Raw genomic sequence first — 22,807 nt, forward strand, 5'->3', positions numbered from 1 at the left:
CGAATTTGGAAGCTTACTGCACACAACATACAGGTCCTATAGATCAATTATATCGGTATGTGTTTCTAGGTAGGGTCCCGTCCTATGTTTAATGGGTGATTAATTGTACGTGCGCTTCAAAGTTATTTTATAGTTAGGATTTTTACACCACCAACAACAACGGCAACAACGCCCATCTTCGCTTCTTCACCACCAACAACTACAGCTACTACTACTACTACTACTACATCCAATACAACAATGCCACCTTCCCGCACTCGACCAGTCGCCATTACGCACGTGTTTTTGGCTGCGGATGTGGGTGGAGCTTTCATCATCTCGGGTCGAAGCTCTGCTCCGAGGAGGGGAGGAGAGCGTTTCCTCCAGCCAATGAGCGGAGGGCGAGCACTACACACACGGCCGAGCCAATCGGGAGCCTGCCACGAGTCGCCTGACAACCCACCGGCCAATCCGGAGGCGAGTTGCGTCGGGGGGGGGGTGAAGAGAAGAGCGGGTGTGCGCGAGGAGGTCTGTCTGTTTCCCTTGAGTCTATCCCGCAGAGGATCGCCTGCCTGCAAGTCTGTCAGAACGAGAATAGCTTGCCTGTCTCCTCTGCTGGCGCTCGCTGTCTCGTCGCGTGCTGGAGCCCGACGCTGCACTCCGTACCTGGTGCTTGCAGCGGCATCGAGTTTCGGGTTCGAGTCCCGCCGAGCCGGATCATCAAGGGCCGCACGAGGCAGGAAGGTCCAAGCTAGCATCCTTACCTCCAGCTCATCTTCCCTCCAAGCTGGGGGTATCAATAAAGGCCACGGCCATCATTTCTTTTGAGGGGTGTGTGTCTGTGTGTGGGCCCGCCTTCAAGTAGAATTGTGTAAGTGCTTTATTTTGCTCATTGTACATTACATTTCTTATTCGGATAACTCTGCTCTTTGTGTGCTTCCCTTCCCCCCCATTGTAAATAAATCCCCTCTTGTTGAATGTCCCAGCTCGTCCTTGTCCTTCCTATCATTGGTTTGCCGCGCTGTGAACGGGAATTAGGAGGCCTCATTGTGGCCGTAATCGTGCAATTGGCCGGCAGGGTTCTGGTACTCTCCGCTCGGGGTAAGACTCGGATCCGGCTCAGTAATGGCCCGGATCGCGCAGATCCTGCCGAGGGTGAATTTCCCCGGTAGTTTGATGACATGGGTATTTAGGTATATTGAAATTGGCAATTGACCCTACCCCACATGGTCGACCTATTGGCGATCTGCGGTCCGATAAGGGACCCGTGACCTTTTGGATTTATCTGAAAGGTATGACCTAATTTCTGAGTGTTCGGTGGAGCCAACTCTACTGCTCCCCCTAGCGGTCGTGCTCGCCACAGCAATATAGAGTATTATGTCTCAAAAAGTTGTGGACGAGTTACGACAAAACTTGGTGGATGAGTTGGGAAGGTGACAAGAACAAGCAGATTAGATTGTGATTAAGGTCTCGATCCAGATCTGACCTATAAGTGGGATACAAAATGCTAAATGGTCTGTCCGGTGGAGTTTATCTACTCCACTGAGTGTTGTTCTAGTTCCTGGATTGAACAATCTTTCAGAAAAATAAAAATAGTGTGATTGTAGGTACATTGTGTTAGAAAATCTTTAAATGGCAAGTCTCTGGATTTCAATTCCATTGACATATTCCTAGTGTGTGCGTGTGTGCACAAGTTGCTGATGTTGGCTGCTATCTCCACATGTGAGGATGTTTCAGGAGATGGAACGGAGACCTATCAAGTCTCGTATCCAACTACGTGTGTGTGTGTGTGTGTGTGTGTGTGTGTGTGTGTGTGTGTGTGTGTGTGTGTGTGTGTGTGTGTGTGTGTGTGTGCAGCTCGAGTCAATGCTTGTTTAAATTGCAGTCGTGCATGACCTGTGGCCAAAAACCACAAAGCTATTGTGACTCGCTCTGCACTGCAGATGGCATCGCTGAACGCCTCATTTCCCCTCGCTATCCATGGACTGACATGCTCCACGAGTTCATTAAAGAGTGTTGGATGCATCCTCTGGAAGTTTGCATAACAACACTCATATTCTGCAGTAAGTTCCACGAGCAAGTTCGTTGAACGCTCCCTGAGTCGCCCCTCTCCGTCCAGAGCTTTACTTAAAGCTTGCTTCTTTCTCTTGGCACGACGCCTGCAACGAACCAGCACTCATGCCAAAGCTGCAAATGCTCAGAGATTTCACCATTCTCATCCTGCCCCTGCATTTCTTTTTCATCGCCATTTTGTTTCCTGAAAATAGTGACATGGACAATCGTGTAGTGGGAATCTTGTGTGTGGCAGCCTCTGACAAAACAAGACTGCACAAGAATCATCGCCGAAAATGATGCAGCTTTGCATCGGTGAACATCGGCTACATCTCGTTTAACGTCGATCTGAAGGATAGGATACACATTGTTGTGAAACACCACGATGACAGTTTGTAGCCGACTCGACATTCAAACCCAGGCTAGATAGCGCCGAAGCGAGTGCACGTACCTCTCCACTATCCTGCAGCCCTACAGGTGATAATACAACAAACACGAGAACGGCTCTTGGTAGAACGTATACCTCCACCAGGCAGAACACTTTACGGCTTGTATCCCACTGATTGGCCAGATCTACATCCAGACATGAACCAAAATCGAATTGGCTTGTTCTCGTCATCTACCCAACTCATCCACCAAGTTTTTGAAATTTCTTGCCATCCATCGTTTTTGGCCCCATCTCTTAATGGGGACGAATCACTTTAAAAAAAATTTAAAATTTTTTAAAGCATCGTAATCGGATCTGGATCTTCACCAAAATTGAATCAATTTGTCCTCGTCACACACCCAACCTGTCTACCAAGTTTCGTCCGAATCTGTCCATAACTTTTGAGATATCCTGCTGACAGACAGACAGACAGACAGACAGACAAGCCGGTAGGTGACATGGGTGGTCGCTACATACAGTAATTGCATACTAGTCATACAGTTTTTGATGGATCGGGCTGAAAATTTTTAACAAAGAGGTTGATTATAATGCGCATAATTGCCTGGAAGCCGATTTTTTATTTTAGAAAAAATAATTTTTTTTAGGATTTTTCAAAAAATTTCAAAGTCTCGTTGCTAGGCAACGGTGGCATCCATAGCAACGGTGCTCAAAAGCATACAACTAGATCCTGGTATGAACCAACTGTCAAGTTTCATCAAAATCAGTGGACTCCTCTGGCCTCCAAAGCTCTCGATTACATACAAACATACAGACAAGCCGGTAGGTGATATGGGTGGTGGCTACATAATTGCATACTCGTCATACAGTTTTTGACGGATCGGGCTGAATTTTTTTTTTTAACAAAGAGGTTGATTATAGTGCGCATAAAAGCCTGGAAGCCGATTTTTTATTTTAGAAAAAATAATTTTTTTTAGGATTTTTCAAAAATTTCAAAGTCCCGTTGCTAGGCAACGGTGGCGTCCATAGCAACGGTGCTGAAAAGCATAGAACTAGATCCTGTTATGAACCTACCTGTCGAGTTTCATCAAAATTGGTTGACTCCCCTGGCCTCCAGAGCTGTCCATTACATACAAACATACAGACAGATGGAAAAATTGAAAATAAGGGTACTCCAGCGACCACCCAACAAACATACAAACATACAAACATGCAGACAGACGGAAAAACTGAGAATAAGGGTAGTCTAGCGACCACCCAACAGACAGACAGACAGACAGGGTTGAAAACATAACCTCCATTCCCCTTTCCCCTTCTGTGGTGGAGGCAAAACAACCTTTTTATCTGTCAGTTTATTTTTCCTGAATTAAATAAAGCTGCTTATCGGTAAGCTATTTAACGAACACTGCTCCTACCTCCTTCGACCCCTGATGATTAATCTTGCAGAAAGGAAAAGAAAATTGTCAGAGGTCATCTATTTATTACATAAGCATAAGGGAACAATCCTGTTTGTGATGTTGAAGAAAAGGCGGAGGGCATTGGACAAAGTATGGAGTGTATGGGACGATGGATTATATACGGAGAAAAGGGAAAGGATGAGGTATTTATAGGGGAGGGTAGAGGTAGGGGGGAGAGAGCAGAGAAGGATGGTCCAAGGTATCACCTCTCTGCAACCCCATCGCAAGAACGGCCGAGTAGTCACGCCTCTTGCAAGCATGCACACCAAATTTAGCAAAACGGTACCAAACCCTAAGCCTTGTGTTGGCTTAACTGTTCAGGACGCTGGCTTAAGATCTTAGGGTCCTGAGTTTGAGACCCCTGTTGAGCCGTCAGGTGGGGCTCGACAGGTGGGTTGACTTAGCATGTCATCCTTCCGAGGTTGACAAAATGAGTTCCAGCTTACAAAGAAGAATGAGCCATTTGAGTATCCTGTGTCCGAGAGGAGACCCGCGCATGACTGTGACCCCTACTATAGCCAATGGAAAAAATGGCAGCCCAATGTGTCTGAAGACATGAAAAAAGTGCTTCTTCTTCTTCTTTTTCTTACAACAAACCTATGGAGGTGGACAACTGTAAAGGGCACGCGGGAATGAATGTGCCAAAGACCAAGATCAAAACTGGTTTTACAAAAAATAAAATCTGGGTTTATTATAAACAATGTCAGAGCATTAAAAACATAACCATGTGCACCACCCAATGTAAAATTACCTTACAATTACTGAACATGCAAAGATAATCAAACGGCCAAGAGGGGGTTCTTCAATTTAAACACAAGCTTAAAATAACTCAGTTAACTATTCACTCATCTCAGAGCTCAATAAAACAAGTTTAAATTCTAGGAATTTCAAATCTTGTTTTTTTTTTCTCTTCTGAACAGTAAAACAATGAAAGCCAAATAAAAAAAAAACAGGAGATTGAGATGGAGGTTAAAAATTTTCTGGGCTTGAAACACTCAGGGACACGAAGGAAAGGGGACAGGTGGGAATGTGGGGGGCTGGAGAGAGGATGGCAGGATGAGAAAGTTAGAGTGGAGGGAGAAGGAGGGAAGGCTGGGAGAAGAAGGGAAAGGGGAGGCTGGGTGGAGGGAAAGGGAAGGGAAGGGGAAGGCTGGGTGGAGGGAAAGGGAATGCTGGGTGGAGGGAAAGGGAAGGGAAAGGGAAGGCTGGGTGGAGGGAAAGGGAAGGGAAAGGGAAGGCTGGGTGGAGGGAAAGGGAAGGGAAAGGGAAGGCTGGGTGGAGGGAAAGGGAAGGGAAAGGGAATGCTGGGTGGAGGGAAAGGGGAGGCTGGGTGGAGGGAAAGGGAAGGGAAAGGGAAGGCTGGGTGGAGGGAAAGGGAAGGGAAGGGGAAGGCTGGGAGAAGAAGGGAAAGGGCAGGCTGGGTGGAGGGAAAGGGAAGGGAAGGGGAAGGCTGGGTGGAGGGAAGGGGAAGGCTAGGTGGAGGGAAGGGGAATGCTGGGTGGAGGGAAAGGGGAGGCTGGGTGGAGGAAAAGGGAAGGCTGGGTAGAGGGAAAGGGAAGGCTGGGTGGAGGGAAAGGGAAGGGAAAGGGAAGGCTGGCTGGAGGGAAAGGGAAGGGAAAGGGAATGCTGGGTGGAGGGAAAGGGGAGGCTGGGTGGGGGAAAAGGGGAGGCTGGGTGGAGGGAAAGGGAAGGCAAAGGGAAGGCTGGGTGGAGGGAAAGGGAAAGCGAGGTGGACGGAAAGGGAAGGCTGTGTGGAGGGAAAAGGAAGCGTGGGTGGAGGGAAAGGGAAGGCTGGGTGGAGGGAAAGGGAAGGCTGGGTGGAGGGAAAGGGAAGGCTGTGTGGAGGGAAAGGGAAGGCCAGGATGTAGGGAATGCCTGGAGATGGAGGAGGCCACAGGCTGGGGTCTGGGTGGAAGGGGAGAAGCCAAGGTTGGGGAAAATGGAGAGAAGGAAGAGAAAGGTGAGAGTTGGAATAATAATAATAATCTCTCGTAATAAATGTCAATATGTGTCTGTCTGTCAGTCTGTCCATCTCATCCATAACTCCAAAACCATGAAACCTCGTGGCCCCAAACTTTACATGCATACTAAGGGAACTCCAAGGTGGTCCAGGAATGAAAATTTGGTGTTTGGGTAAATTTAAACACCACTTTTGAAGATAATTTAGGGGGTGCTCATCATGAAAAACCAAAATAAGCCTTACCAAGATGGTGAGGCGGCATTTTGGTCAGCCCTCTGTCAGCTCACAAGAGTCTCAAGCCGCCATTTTTGTTGGCCTGCTCAACAATGCCTTGGCTTGGAACAGGCCACAATGATTTCTAAACTATAGTTTTTCACTTTGCTCACATATCATCGAAAGGCTGTTCATCATAGCTACAAATTGCCGAGTACATTGCAATGCACAGAAATGCATGGAGATGCCAGCGTTCATGGCTATATTTAATTTCCATACATGCCATGAGCTCAGAAATCTCTTAAATAAAACCGGAATTCAAAATTTAACCTCCATAAATGAACTTAGCAGCCGTTCCGACTGCTGAAAAGTATTAATTTGTGCAATTCGGACAAAGTTTCACATTTCGGGCATCTCCAGGAGGTGTTCAATACAACAGAAAAGGTGATCGCTCATCGCTTGCCAAGCCAGCTGTTCCTTATCAACCATTTTGTTGGAGTGCTTGCTTGAGTGTTTGAGCCATGTGGCAAGCGCTCTACAATATTCGCACTGTCACTGAATACTGCATATTGACCGACTTTAACAAAGTTCAGGGGCTACTCGTCTGCATCGGCCCCGCATTGTTCTGCGGTGCGTCGGACAGTAGCTGGTTTCCTGAAAATGTGCAATTATATTTTACAACACGTTTTCCCTTTTTGTACGATCTCCTTTCATTATACAACCCATCACTTCAGCATAGATAAATACATATGAAAAAACTAGAAGGGCACTTGGTCGAGCGCATATCTCCACAATGTAATTCCTGATCCACGAGAACATATCGGGCCCAATACATTTTTGAAATATCATGCTATACAGCACTATATCACTTTTGGCCCTATCTCTCAATGGTGAGGAATTCTCGTAGTCAGATCTGGATCCGGATCTTCACCAAAATCGAATCAATTCTTCCTTGTTCCCCACGAGGGATTCCCCATGCGGGACAACGTGCACCGTTAACCCGAAGCCCACGCCGCGAGGTCCGGGCCGATGACGTCCCTCGCGCACCGAACCTACGCGGTTTCCCGTGCAGGTCCCGGAAACCCGCTCCGCGAACAGAACACGCGGCATGCAGCATGTGGAGCCCTCTGTTCCAAATTCAAACACTCGCCTATATTTTCGCCGTCCACGGGGCCAGCTCGTATCCAATGTGGAACGTTTCCGGGCCAGATCGCGAAGACGCGCGCGTACAGGCCGTGCGCGAAATGCGCCATGGACCTCGTACGAGCCGTCACTCGAACCCGGCGCAGAAGCCAAATTTACCCTTTGTGGCCTATCTAGCTCGCCACTCGTGTCTCCCTTCTGGATCGGTCCATGTACCATTTCCATGCACGCACACCATGTTACTCACATCATACTTACCTTCTGACACACTCGCACCACTCACACTCTTAACCACACACACCGGGACATTAATATCGGGGATTCGTGCTACCACAAGCAATCTTGGGGTTTCCATACCCCCAAGCTCTGCGTGTACCTGTTCACATCAGACATCCCCTCAACCTCGCACGGCTCGACCAGATTCACCTCGTCGCGATCTGCTTCAAGGGAGCATACCATCTCCCTTTGTTCCTTAAGGAGGCCATCCTGATGCTCGCACTGGGTCGCGAAACATTCCCCCAGCTAAACCCCATTGTCCCCTCAAAGCTCTACCTGTGTGTGCTCGTCTGTAGTTTCTTCCGATTCACCCTCTATCTCCTCTATCTCCCGTGTCTCCATTTTCATTTCAGTTGTCTCTTAATTTTTCCATCTCTCCCCCAATTATCGTGATGTCGCTCGTCCCCTCGACCTTACCTGTCTCCATCGCGGGCCGGACACAATGCACACTCCGTGTTGGTTCGGTCGCTCCGCCACGTGGTGCCGCCATTATGCCTCTTACGCCCGTCCTCATTGCCTCTTGCCCCACCTGGAGACTGAACCCCATGCTCTGAATCTCACCCTGCTGTGTTCACGTCTCAGTCTTCATCTCATCCCTTATGTTTTGTACGCTCGCTCTTATTCAGTTTTGCATTCCCTGCATTTCTTCTTTCATTTCTTGTGCTACTTGCGCATTTGCGTCCATTTTGTTTCCCATCCTGTTTTCCATCGCATGCATGTTTGCATCCATGCAGTTCTGCATCTGTGCCAGCATCTCCATCAAGCGGCCCATGTCAAAGGAACTCAGCGCAGCCGATCCGCCATGATGGTGTACGGAACCGGCCGGGATCGGGGAGGAAATTTGACGGAGGGGGGGGATGTCATACGCTGCCCCTGTCACTCCTACTACCCTTTCTGGGTTTGGCTGCGGGGAAAGTTCTTGCATGGGGGTGTCCTGCATGGTGGTGTCTTGGACCATGGGTTCCTCTACACTACTACTACTACTACCCACCTGCTTCAGCTCGTCTTGGTTCGACATGTTGCTGGTTGGGAATAAAATTTCACACGCTCGCAATTTGGAGGGAATGGGAGGGGGGGTCGCTCCGTACACCCCTGATTCGACCCATAAATTTCTCTCTGGAGCCGGAAGGGTTTGAATCCCACTCCTGACACCAATTTGTTGTGGGCCGGGTATCAGCTGTGAGCACGACCGCAAGGTGGAGCAGTAGGGTCGACTCTACCGAACACCCGTAATCTCGCCCGTACCTTTTGGAAAACTCTGAGGGTACGGGTCCCTTACAGGACCATGAATCGTCAATAAATCAACCACGTGGTACAGGGTTATTTGCCAAACTTCAAAATACCGAGAGGTCCACATGGTGAACTACCGAGTATTCACACCCTCGACGGAACTCGAACGGGACGAGTCATTTCCATGCTCGACCCGTGCGTAACCCGAGCGGATGGTCACCGAGGTCCCGTCGATCCAAATGCACACCACTACGGCAACAACAGCCTTCTTTAATTCCCCAACACGCACCGTCTTAAACCAATGAGGAAAACACAAAAACGAGCTGATACATTTAACATGGGATTTATTTACAATGGGGAAAAGGGGAAACACAGAGCAGAATTAACACCGAATATAGTCATGCAATGTACAACAAGCAAGCACTTAACGATTTCTACTTACAGCTGGGCACACACACAAACACACACACACACACACACACACACACACACACACACACACACACACACACACACACACACACACACCCAGAAGGACATGGACCTTCCCGCCTCGTGCGGTTTGGCTGAGACGAGCGAACCAGACCAGCGGCGAGATGCAGTCAGAAGAACCAGGCGCCAGCGAGATGCGATCAGCGTCGAGAGATGCGTTCAGCGCTCGAGCAGACCAAACGCAATTATCCTTCTTCTTCTCGCACTCGTCCCGACAACCAAAACTCTCCCCCTGTCCAATCGCGCCGCAACCTTATTCACACTTGTCCAGGGAGGAGGGGACGCCTCCTCGCTACCCGCTCTCCCGCACTGGATGGTTTTGGCACGCCAAATGTGCTCGTCACCCCTGTCATTGGCCAAAACGGGCGTCAAGTCCATTGATTGGACCGGGGGGGGCGTGACGGCCGTCGCGGCGGACCGCCCTCCCAAACAGGCAGAGGAATATTATTCTGCATGGGCTGTGCTCATTGGACGACCACCGGGGAACTCGCTCACATCTCCCTGATTGGGCGAGAGCGACGTCAAGTCCTCATGAACTCCACCCACGTACGTGCTGACACGCACGTAGGCAATGGCGTCGGTGTGAGCAAGCGAGGTGAAGGCGTGTTGTTGTAGTTATAAGGGGTGTAAAAATGTAAAAGAAAACTAACTATCAAAATAACTCCACAGCGCATGAACATTTAATTACCCATGAAACAAAGGACGGGACCCTAACTAGAAACACACACTTACCGATATAACTGAGCTATAGGCGGACGGCTGTCTGTCTGTGTGCACAAGGCTTCCAAATTCGTAACAGTATTTGCTTGTAATAACAATAATAATCATAATGGTAATAATAATAACTTCAACTATGAGTGGTGTTTTTGGCTTCCAAGCAGTCCAAATCTGTCACTCACACGAACCCCATTCGTACATTTACTGAGAAAATGGAGCACAAATCCATCATCAGCATGAAAAAATAATATATTGTATTACTTTTGTAGCCCATTCAGCATCACCTGGCCAAACTATAAATGCAGTAAGCTACTGTAGTCAAATTTCAGTGTTTTGTGATCATGCAACATTTTCATCCATGAAGGAGCTTCCAGAGTCTTTAAAGCATAAGCTTCAATACCAGCTTTTTTATTTGTTTTTTGATGGACCATGCTCTTACACAGAGTGTTGGTGCTGCCGAAGCAGTTTCTTAGCCACAATTATACCGAGTGGTTTGCCATTGCCTTCCCAGCATTGTTTATTCTTGCTCTATCGACTATAAATGTATGAGGTGTGTGTATGTGTGTGTGTGTGTGTGTGTGTGTGTGTGTGTGTGTGTGTGTGTGTGTGTGTGTGTGTGTGTGTGTGTGTGTGTGTGTGTGTGTGTGTGTGTGTGTGTGGCATGTTTTTTTTGTGGAGTTCTACCTGAGGATTCTGATATGGAATGTGAAAGACAAAAATGATCGTCATGACCTCGTAAGTTGATTAGACTAATTAACTAAAAAAAATCCAGAAGAATTCTGATGTTTTTAAGGCATGCCGCATTAAGGTGTGTCGAGCAGCTTAATACGTCCTTCCACCACAGCATGGCATTCTAATTACAAAATATATAACAAAAACAATGATAACATTGCATAAAAAGCACATATTAATGAACACAAATAATACAAGCCAGGAGGCGATAATGGTTCGCGGGCATTATTGAACAATGCCACGATAGGTACAATTGAGTTAGTGGAAGCTTTTGAGGAAGCCCTTCCATAAAAACCTATCTCCTCCGTCAAAATTGACCAAATCAAATCGGAGTTTTTATATGTTGTACTTATGGACATTATGCACAGCTTCTAGGAAATGAAATTGCGAGAAAAAAAATCGAGAAAAAAAATGAATATAAAGTTCAAGTGGGTGTGGCTCCGCCCACAAGGGGCGTGGGACGCCCCTCATACAAAAAGACACAACTAGATCATGATATCTAGCTTGTGTCCAAGTTTCATCAATATCGCATCAAACGTCACGGAGCTATGCTCTCGAGAGAGTCACAAACAGTCAGACAGACAGACAGACAGACAGACAGACAGACAGACAGACACAACGAAAATAGTGGTCACTGCTGGTGCCCGCAAACCAATTTACAACAATAATAAGAATAGTAGTATCATATGGCAATAATAATAACGAACATATAATCTCCACACTGACCCCAAGCACATCTGGGCTTCCTGAAAGGCAAGCTATGCTGAAGCAGTACAGCAGGCGGGTATGCAACAAGGGTGCGAAGCCCAATTAAAATTTGGTCAATCATACCAACGGGCCCACTATTCCTTTTAAATGCGGAGCTTCCAGCAAGAAAGTAGCACGTACAATTATTTTCAAGTTTTTGGTATGACTCGGTCGGGGTTCGAACCACCGACCTCCCAGACTCAGCGGATGCTCAAACCATTACACCGAGTCTGGTACATACTGGGTAGGGGGTGCTTAAGCTGTCTGCTAAATTTAGTGGCAATCGGTTTAGCAGTTCTGGAGAAGAAGATCGTTATATGTTTCGGAAATAATTGAAGATGGACAACGATCCAGGGCAAAATAGTTTGAAAAACAAAATGCATTTGGATCAAGTTATAAGGATATGCTGTTAACATGTGCAGATTGGCATAGCCACCTGCAAGTTTTTTCAAAAGTCGTTTCACAAAAATAGGACCGCGTGTCCTGAAGCTCACCTGGATCAGAAGCAATAGTCACTCAAACCTCCCACCCCCCTCCCCCTTATATATACCCCTTTAGCACCTGATGTTTTTTAATGCCATGAACAAACTTTGGTACATCATGGGTGATGAAGGTTGTGGGCACGTTTCATCGAAATCGTGTGTGTACTGTAGTTTTGGAGAAGAGAGTAAATACCTATTTTGGGGGTCAAAAACCCTCCTGTAGACCTCTCCAATAAACGCAGATTTTAATGCGGTCAATACATTTTGGTACATTATGGGTGATGAAGGTTGTGGTCAAGTTTCATCAAAATTGTGTGTGAAGTTCTGAGAAGAGAGGAAATACCTAGTTTTTGGGGAGGTCAAACCCCCACCCATAAACCTCCTTAATGAGTGCAGATTTTGATGCAGTCAATAAACCTTCGTTTGGCATCAGATATGAAGCTTGTTACCAAGCTTCATCAAAATTGTGTGTTTGGTTCATTTGATTAATGAAGTGTTTTCATACTGACTGACCGACCGACTCACTCACCTACGGACACTGCTCAATCGCATACGCTCACCTGACAAAAGTCCAGGTGAGCTAATACTAGTAATGAATAGTCTCAAGTGGGACAGAGGCTTGTCTCCCGATGGACAGCTGTCATCGTTGGGATACGTTCGGTGATAAAGTTGATTTTCAGGTAAATTCGATGGAAAACTATCACAACCCACCCTTATGGGAGATCTTGTTACAAGCATGCAACATGTTATTCTGACACATCCCTTTATTTGGGCAGCGTATTGGCAACAGAAACCTGCATCAAACGCTCCCAAAAATAAAAATAAATAAAACTCGGGTTACGTGCATGAAGCAAAAATATGCGTTCTGCTGATGTGTATACATAATATATTATAGTTATATAGCTCGGATCATTCCAATTGCACTGGCCCAGAGCTGACACCACTGGCTGACACCAAAGGCCTGAAGCCTCATGCCTTGGTATACTGTCAAGGCCTGTGACGTCAAACAGCTCCAACCGTTTATTTGATGATGCTCTCAACATTTGTTTTGGATGTTTTACACTGAACGAAAAACTTAGAGGGACGGCATGGCGATTGTGAATATGAGACGTCTGAAGATGTCTTTGGCTTACTCGAGCCGCAAAATGGCGGACGTATGATTATTTTACTGGTTACAAATTGTGGGGGGGGGGGGGGGTTTAAGTCAGCTGTCCAATCATTGGGTTTAGAGTGGACATTCATACATACAAACACCACACCTGCTCCATTATATGTAGATTGTACATGATATTCATGTAATTACATTTTAAGTTAATTATCGCATCACCTAGATGGAAATTGAAAAAAGGGCTCCATTAGTTTTTGCTCATCGACGTTAGGAATCATCATGCCTAGTTTCAAAACAATTGTTGAGCTGCCTCAGAGTAGGGAAAAAAAACGAAAAATTTTAATGGACCCACTAACTGCTTGACTGATTGATGGAAGGACATCATTATGGTGTTAAGAGCTTGCTAAGTCCATCGTTGGGCCAGTGCAATTGGAATTCTCTGAATGACTGTGTGAATGATAATAATAATAATCATCATAATAACTACAAGCCGGTAGGCGACATGGTTGCTCGCTCTAGATGGAAAGTTGGCCGACGCGACTAGCCGATATTCATGTACATGCTATCAATCAATTTAGCATAATAAATATGATTATCACAGCCCTCTTAGTTTGCGCCCAGAAACCCGCCTTGTGAAATTTCAGGCACGTTTCCAAAGAGATTTGAACAAATGGCAGCCCTGGTAATTCCATTTATCTATTCGCTAAAGATTGTATTTTTTTATATGATGCTGTAAGACATTCTCCTTGGGCACAAAAAAAAACAGGTCCCTCAGAGGTCCAGTTTCGGAGGTATTGATTTTTTTTTGTACAGTCCACAATAAGTGTACGATGTACGATAAAGTATTTTAGCTGTTGCTAAGCAACGGAGGTGTGCATAGCAACCATTCATTTTTGTGTACATGCTCGCCACATTGTACACATTGCACCCAAGTTTCATCAAAATCAGACTCTTTCTCTTGGAGATATTCGCAATTCACCGTTTCTGAAATGTTCGACATGTACTCGCCCAAAACCTATCTCCTCCCACAAATATTTTTTGTTAGGGCTGCAAATTGGCATGAAGGGATCTAGATAGATTGCGCACAGAACTCTAAGCTTCGATTTTTCGATTTTCTTTTTGATTTTTTCGATATTTCTGACCACTTTAAAGGGCCGTTGCTATGCCGTTGCTAGGGCCCGGGGTCCCATATTCGAAAGCACACGATTCCCAGAAATATTGGTCCTACCTACCAAATTTCATTGGAATCGGTTGAGTGGTTTAGCCCTGAGGCTTGACCAAAGTTTCACGGACAGACAGACAGATGGAAATGTCCAGAATAAGGGTGCTCTAAGAGCAGCCAACAACTGCCACTATATAACTACTGGCAGTGATGACCCGGTACCAATATGTCTGGCTTTGATACAACACAGAATTGACGAGTTATGGACCAAGTAACACGTGCTGCATTCAATCAATTTATTTTGTACGCAGTTAGCCCTTTTTCCTGGGGGCATCGTCTGTATCAATTGATTCATTGTTTAAATAGCCTGAACAGGAAGTAATAAATGTTGACACCATGGGTGCAGAGGGTAAACCGGGACTCACCTGAGTCTATCGTGGCCCGACACATCTCTCCATGATGTGGGATTTACAAGTTGTGGACCTTGTAACAGGCCACATTACATCTATTACATACGCAGGTGACCCTTTTTCGTGGGGCCATTGGCAGCATCAATTGAATTGATACTCCTCTACCCTCAAAACCATCCAGGCACAGTCAAGTGAGCCTTATTCAAAAAACAATAAAATAAAGTTCTCGGATTCAAACAATTAAATAATTCTGGTTGCCAGACCATGTGGCCGATCGGGTTGAAATTTAAAATGTAGATTCTAAATGTCTGTGAGATCATAATTGTGACGTTTTACATTGATTGATGAAGCGGTTCCAGAGAAACCATGATTTAATATTTTCTTTCAATCCAATATGTCTGCCAAACCATGTGGCGAATCGGGTTGAAATTTAAAATATATGTTCCGCTTCTCCACTAGATCATAATTCTGAAGTTTCACTTTGATTGAAGAAGCGGTTCAAGAGAAAACATTATTTAATATTTGTCTTCAATCCAATATGGCTGCCAAACCATGTGATCCATCAATTATTCATTTCCAAACTTGTATCCCCACGGCTTTTGGAACATCGTGTAAAGTTTTGCCTCAATCTGTCCAGCCGTTCCGAAGAAAAAAAACAAAAATTCCAAACAATACGGCTGCTGAACCACGTGACCTATGATGTCTTTTTTTTGGTCCAGTAAGTTGTTGCATAGTTGATGCTTGAGAAATTTCAAATCTTTCTGAAACAGTGTTGTACTCGACAAATGATGTCATAATAAAGGCACCGATGATCTAACAGTTAAAAACAGTTCTGCCCTTCCAGAGATATTGACAATGAGCCACGTTTCAATATTTTCCAGCAAGCGGTTCCAGAGAAGAAGACGTTCAAGGTTTTTCGGTTATAATTAAAAAATTCTGCATGAGTCGTCGCACCGATGGTTAAAATTTCGTGTCAATCGGACAAGTTGTTGCTGAGAAAATACATGTTTAAGGAAATAATCGAGCAAAAACAAAAAAGAAGGCCCAAAATGAGAATAATAATAACAAGTCTGAAGACGACGATGGTTCACGAGCGGTATTTGACGATGTATATTGTTTCAGAAGTCAAGGATAAGACAATGTGATAATTTTTGACCAAGTTATAAAAATGATCAACATGATGTGGAACGGGTGACAGGTTATTAGCTGCAAAATGTCGAAAACCCGGTTTCGTTCAACAACTTTCAAAATTTGACCTTTGCATAACCTTTAAAGACTGTCACAAAGCTGTCACAAACAAAGCTGTCACAAAAACAATGCTGTGGACATTAAAATAAGGAAACAGGATACGTGCTATAGCTTATTGGAGTTAGTTTGTCGAAGAAGGTCGAAAACCCGGTTCGATTCCCACAACTTTGAAAATTTGACCTTTGTGAACTTTAAAGGTCAAAGGTCAAGGATTATGACCTTTGGTGCAAAACTTCCTCTGGAACATTCCAGGAACAATATAACGTCATATAGGCTATATGGCATTTTGCACTCCTCGGATTATCCATACTTTGATGAAATCAGCGTAAAAACAACCTTGAAGGGGGCGCCACGGGCAAGGTGTTCGAGATAGAGCAAAATGGTTTTAAGACTTTAGGTGGGGAATGACCTCAAGATTATGCATAAAAAATATTGTCATCCTAGCTCTCAAAGTTTGAGCGGTCGTATGATTTTTATGTCAAAATTCGCAATTTTCTACGTTTTTGACCTTGTGACCTTGACTTCGGAGGAAAATGAAAAATCGAGCCCCATGGGGCTATGCAGGTGGCATTGGGCTGACCAAATACCGAAACCCCTGCCAGATTCGACAAACCCCCTCGGAGAAGATGCAACTTGAAATCGGCTACCCCCTAAAAACACATGTTTTTTGGGCGTGGCTCCGCCCATAATGGGCCCAGTACGCCATTCTCAGAAAAACACAACTAGATCATGATATAAACCTCCCACCCAAATTTTATCAGGATCGGATCAAAACCCACGGAGCTATGCTCGGGACAGACACACACACACACACATACACACACACACACACACACACACACACACACACACACACACACACACACACACACACACACACACACACACACACACACACTCACACAACGAATATAGTGGTCACTTACTGACTCGTGAACCAATAACAAATATTAAAAACAACAAATAAACTGAACAGAAACAAAAGGGTACTATTAGCCTTCTTAATAAGTACAAGGGCACTCGGTAGAGCGTATACCTCCGCCGGATCCAGATCCGGATCCAGATCTACACTAAAATCGGATCAATTTGTCCTTGTCCCACATGCAACCTGTCCACCAATTTTCTTCCGAATCCATCTACAACCTTTTGAAATGACGTTATATGTATTGTTTTCGAACCGATCTCTCAATGGTGAAGAATCACTTCAAAGAATTCGAGTGTCCGGATCCGCTGGACATATTTGGTGTGTCCATCCATTGGAACCATACTCTGCACAGAGCGTCGGTGCTGCCGAAGCAGTTTCCTTGGCCATTGGGCGCAATCCTGGACGGGTCGTCACTCCGACGCAGGATACTCGAATGACTCGATGTTCCCCAGCAAGCTGGTACTCATTTTGCCGACCTCGGAAGGATGGCAGACTGAGTCAACCCCCTGGTGAAGTTCGCTCATCTTTTCGGCGCACTGGCTTGAGCCGACACCGCGTGCTGTATATCACGAAGGGCCCGTGCAGGGACGATCCGAGGATCTCACCAAACCGTCCGATCGGTAGTTCAGATGGGTGGTGTGTACAAAGGGCAGGCAGGGACAAAATATCCGAGTGTGCACCAGCACTCCTTATGTTGGGAAGGAGCGGAAAAAAAAGTTGGTCCCACCCGCTATATACAAAACAAAAGTTGGAGTGTCTTCTCGAAAAAGTCACAGGCTGCATGTGAGAGCCCACCTGGTCTATTCACCTAATTGGATGTATGGATGTATGTATGTTCGCTCTTCACCTAATGGTTGGATCGCTGACCCCCGACGTCACCCACAATCCACAATGCATACTTTTAACCTGATATACTTTACCAAAAGTACCCAGAGGAACCAAAAGACCTTGAGGACCCAAATGACCCTGAAGACCCAAAAGATCCAGAGGACCCAAAAGACCCCAATGATCCTGAACACCCAAAAGACGAAGGAGATCCAAAAGACCTTGAGGACCCAAATGACCCTGAAGACCCAAAAGATCCAGAGGACCCAAAAGACCCCAATGATCCTGAACACCCAAAAGACCAAGGGGATCCAAAAGACCTCGAGGACACAAAAGACTGAAAAGACTCCGAAGACCCAATGGATCCAAAATTCCCCCAATGACTGAAAACACCCGGAAGCCCCAAAAGACCCCAAAGAACCTTAAAGACCCAGAAGATGTTTATATATCCAAAAGACCCCAAAATACTCCATATGAAGACCCATAAATACCAAAAAGACACCAGACTCCGAAGACCCAAAATACCCCAAGGATACAAAAGACCCCAAAGCCCTAAAATACCCAAATAACCCCAAGGACCCAAAAGAACCCAAAGACTCAAAAGATCCCGAGGATACAAAAGACCTCAAAGACCTAAAAGACCCAAAGAACCCCAAAGACCCAGAGCACCCAAAAGACGCATTGGATCCAAATGACCCCAAGGACCCAAAAGACCCCAAGGAACCAAACACCCAAAAGACCCAGGAGATCCAAAAGACCTTGAGGGTCCAAAAGACCCCAATGAACCTTACATACCTTAACGACTCTGTCAGAAGACCCAAAATACCCCAAAGACCGAAAAGATGCCGAACACCAAAAATACCGTGAAGATCCAAAACACACAGAAGATATCCAAATATCCAAATGGTGCCTCCTTCAAGGGACAAGCTGGTGCAAATCGATAACTTGAGGTCCTTATCAAGTAGATCAGATCACCCTTCATGAGGCTTTCAGGTGAGATGAGGCCATTTTTATATCTTTTTCTGGGCTGCCAATCAGAAGCTCGAGTAAGCACACCTGCAATTGGTGTTATATTGTTGGCAGGTAGTTTATTACGCATTTCATTCATGTCAGATTTGTCATCATCATTACCACCAGGTAATGTTTGCAAGTGATGAATGTACTCTTGTAAGATCCGTATTTAAAAGCATTGTAAGACTGAAAACAGAACACCTTTATACGAGATCACCAACAATAATTGTTCCAAAACAATGGGTTCCCTCTATCCCTTTAAAGGAGCTGGAAGAAACAAAACAGTAGATCGTCAGCAAAAACGTGCATAAAGGTGCTGCGTTATATATTATTTAGCGCTGGTAGGATAACCTAGAGGTACACACACCTGCCTCTGACTTGTCGAGCCTCGATCAAAATTTTGACCCAGCAATAAACTCCCACCCTGGTATTTTGCATGTTGGGCGATTCATCATTACCTCCACAACCCAAAGTGCACAGAGGTAATGCTTTCAGTCCTGCCTGTCTTTTTGTTTGTCTATCTCTCTGTCAGCAGGATATTTCAAAAAGTTCTGGATGGATTTGGACGGAACTTGGTGGACTGGTTGAGTGTGTGACAAGGACGAATTGATTTGATTTTGGTGGAGATACGGATACAGATCCGGCCAATCAGTGGGATACAAAACGTAAACCGTTCAGCCTAGTGAAGGAATGTGCTCTACAGAGTGCTGTTTTAGCTGTCCCTCGTATGGATGTCAAATTGTGTATTCCTTCTGCCAGCATTAGTTAGTGGATGTTAAATATTCCCATGGTGTCCTTCATGAAGAGTAGGTGAGCAAAGTTTCGAATTCCTGCCTTGACTGCCTGCTGGGAAACAATGGTAAACCACCCAGCACAACCCATTCCAGGAAGCAACCCCAACACTCTGTAAGGAGTATGATCCATCAAAATCATATATCACGATGTTCCAAAAAGACCTGGGCAAATTTGGTCAACATATTTAGTATCACATAGGAAACAATGACATACTGTTTTATATGATACAGAAACTCCGAAAGTTTTCTTTATTTTTACGTCTGGTGGTTTAATGCAAAAGAAAATGGCGACTCAACGGGAGAAAGCTCAGTGCGTCGAATGATTCAGACGAGATCCGACACGCAAGTTCAGTACAAGGTATGGAAGGACTCCACCATCGCGGATTAGTATCAGAGTGGTACAAGAGGTTTAAGGAGAATGGAGGTCGTCAGAAACAGAAAAGCACCGGTCAACGGAGCACAAGTGCAGCAGATGTTGAACGAGTGCGTGGATCATTTCAACAAAGTCACAGAAAATCAGTCTGACATGCATCCAGAGAACTGTGACTACCAACCACCACTGTACACAGGATGATTTTGCATAAAAGACTGAAGCGTTATGCTGATAAGGTGCAGGTTCTGCAGGAAGTCAAACCAAATGACAGACCCAAATGCAAGGCCTTTGCCTTGGAAATGCTCAGTCGCATAGAGGATGATGAAGATTTTACTGAAAAAGGGCATGTTCACAGAACAAGCTTGCTTTCATGTATCGGGGAAGGTTCAACCAGCACGATGTGGGATCTCGGGCTCTGAAAACCCCCACGTGGTCATTGAACAGATATGCGATGGTCAAAAGGTCAATGTGTGGTGTGGCTTTCTCCATGACCGCTTGGTGGGTCCGTTTTTCTTTGAGCCAGATATAGTGACCTCAACAATTTACATGAACATGTAGGAAGGATTCGCCTTCCCACAGATTGAAGACCTGCAACTTGACATCATTTTTCAACAAGACGACGCTCCCCCTCATTGGACCTTTGTCGTTCAAGCAGTCTTGAATGAAAAATGTTCAGGTCGGTGGATTGGCTGAGACCGACCAACCGCCTGACCCCCCATGATCACCAGACATAACCGTGCTTGATATTTTTTTCTGTGGGGGTTTGTAAAAGATGTTGTTCACAACACCAAGGTTGCAAACCCACAGGATCTTCGTTCTCGGATCACAGCTGCATGCGCACTGGTGGACACAAACATGTTGAGCCAAACAAAGCAAGAACTCGTGTCCCACCTTGATGTCCTGCGCGCGACAAACAGAGCTCACCTTGAAGTGTATCAATGGTGTGCACAAAACTTTATGAGTTTCTGCATCATATAACCCAAAGGGTATCGTATCATTTATGGTTCTAAATATATTAACAACCAAAGTTGTCCAGGTCTTTTTGGAACACTCTGTACTGTATTATCCATTGCACCAACTGTACCAATTGTTATCATATCTGATCTATCGTTGGAGGTTCAGCAAAAAAAAAAGGTAGATGTAGACCAGGCCTGGGTGTGCTGTTAAGGAACCAAAATGAACAACTTGCATTGAACCTCTTTCAAACGATACACCTGACCAAGGAGAAATGCGAAGTTTCAGAAAGCAATGAAGTAACAAGGAACTTCAACACAGGAGGCCTTTATGCCTATGAAATGGTTGCCAACATATGGTTATTGGTCTGTGCTGCATCTGTTTTAAATGCTGTCAAGCAAGGAAGCAGCACACGACATTTATAAAGTCTTTGGTACTACTTGGACAGGGTTCGAACCCACTGACTTCCCCAAATCAGAGTGGACATTCTAACCATGACACCACCGAGTGTGGTTAAAATAAATGAGTTACCTTACGAGGAACTTCAACGCAGGAGGCCATTAGCCCCAATGAAGCCTGTGGAATGGTTGACAACCTCTGGTCATTTGTTTGGGCTCTATCCTTTTTTAAATACTGAGCATCAAGCGAGGAAGCAGCACGTACCAGCACGTACTTTGGTCCGACCCGGCAGGGGTTTGAACTTTGAACCAACGACCTCCCAGACTCAAATCAGACTCTCCAAGCATTACAGCACACCCAGGGACTGGTTAATAAAGTTGATACATTATTGACGGAGTGCAGATCAGGTCAGCTCCGGTAGCCGAAGTATATTTGATGTAAACTCACCGATGGGCAGAGTGATGAAAAAAGGAAGCCAGCAGAGGATGAAACCCCCCACTACGATTCCTAGAGTTTTCGCGGCTTTCTTCTCCCGGGATAACTTATGGAATCTCATAGACAGTGAGCTCCTAAAATGATTGCCAATGCCTCCTTTATTGCTGTATTGACCCTGATCGTTGGCGATCGAAGACCGATCTGTGGCCCTCTCCTCAGCCCGCGGTCGCAGTGTACTGTGTCCTCTGTGGACCCGCAAGGTGCACCCGTCGTCTTGTTGGCTGCAGCACTGCAACTTGATGCCTTCCTCGAGGATTTTGGTCTGGCGCTGTGCAACCACATACACGTGGCAATACATGATCAGAATGATGCACAGTGGTATGTAAAAAGAACCGACAGCCGAAAACAGCGTGTATCCTGGAACTTCAGTAATGAGACACACAGTCAAGTCCTTTGGAGCGGGTTCCTTCCACCCAAGTAGAGGGCCGATCGAGATGACAGCAGAGAAGATCCAAACTGCCAGGAGTACCAACAACACCCGACGTCTCGTGACGATGGTGGGATATCGCAGCGGAAAGCTCACTCCGATGTACCGATCGATGGAGATGGCACAAAGACTCATTATGGACGCGGTGCAACAGAGGACGTCCAGCGCAGCCCAAACGTCGCAGAATATCCGCCCGAAGACCCAATACCCGAGAACCTCCAGCGTGGCCGAAAAAGGCAGCACGGCCGAGGCTAGGAGAAGATCTGCACAGGCCAGGTTGATGATAAAGAGATTGGTGACTGTACGGATTTGTCTATTGCATGCCACCGCAAGCACCACCAGAACATTTCCCATAATAGCGAATGAGATAAAAACTCCGAGAAGGACCGCAAGCGAAATGGATCTCTTGGCGTCGCGCTCCGTGGCGGTGTCATTCGGAACCAGGACGCTTGTTGATCCCAAAGCAACGACAGTGACATTCGACTCGACGAGCCCCATCGGTTCAGGCATTGGTTTGGAGATCAAGGTCTCTGCTCCTCCTGGAGCCCCTTCACGATGCGCCGCCCCGCTCTCTGTCCTGCCTCGAACCCACTCGGACGGCCAGACAGCCCTGCCCAGGATAATTTATGGACAGTCAGCTGAGATGAAGTACAGAGGAGGGGAGTATATTTTAAACACACAAATCCTCTCCCTTCCCGCAACCCCCCTTTTCCAGCTCACTCGTGGAAGCATTTAAACTCGAGGTGAATGGATCTTAAACTGCAAAACCGCGCATAAGGTCACTCCAAAGGTGGGTGCAGCTCCCCTGGAA

At 45.9% G+C, this 22,807-nt stretch overlaps 1 protein-coding gene across 2 annotated transcripts in view; it reads right to left on the reverse strand.

Annotated features, from left to right (window-relative positions):
* LOC147033938 (alpha-1A adrenergic receptor-like) overlaps nt 1-22,596 on the reverse strand; it is a 52,584-nt gene extending 29,988 nt beyond the window's left edge. For both annotated transcript variants that reach the window (XR_015056167.1, XM_085873568.1), the window contains exon 1: nt 21,522-22,596. Coding sequence is in view for 1 of the 2 variants with exons in the window: in XM_085873568.1 (XP_085729694.1) it covers nt 21,522-22,506 (985 nt within the window). In the remaining variant the exon portion in view is untranslated. The remainder of the gene's footprint in view (nt 1-21,521) is intronic.
* Nucleotides 22,597-22,807: the final 211 nt, after the last annotated feature.

This window comes from Eptatretus burgeri, chromosome 1 (genome assembly GCF_056783735.1).
Source record: "Eptatretus burgeri isolate ZD-2024b chromosome 1, Ebu_testis_v1, whole genome shotgun sequence".
NCBI lineage: Eukaryota > Metazoa > Chordata > Myxini > Myxiniformes > Myxinidae > Eptatretus > Eptatretus burgeri.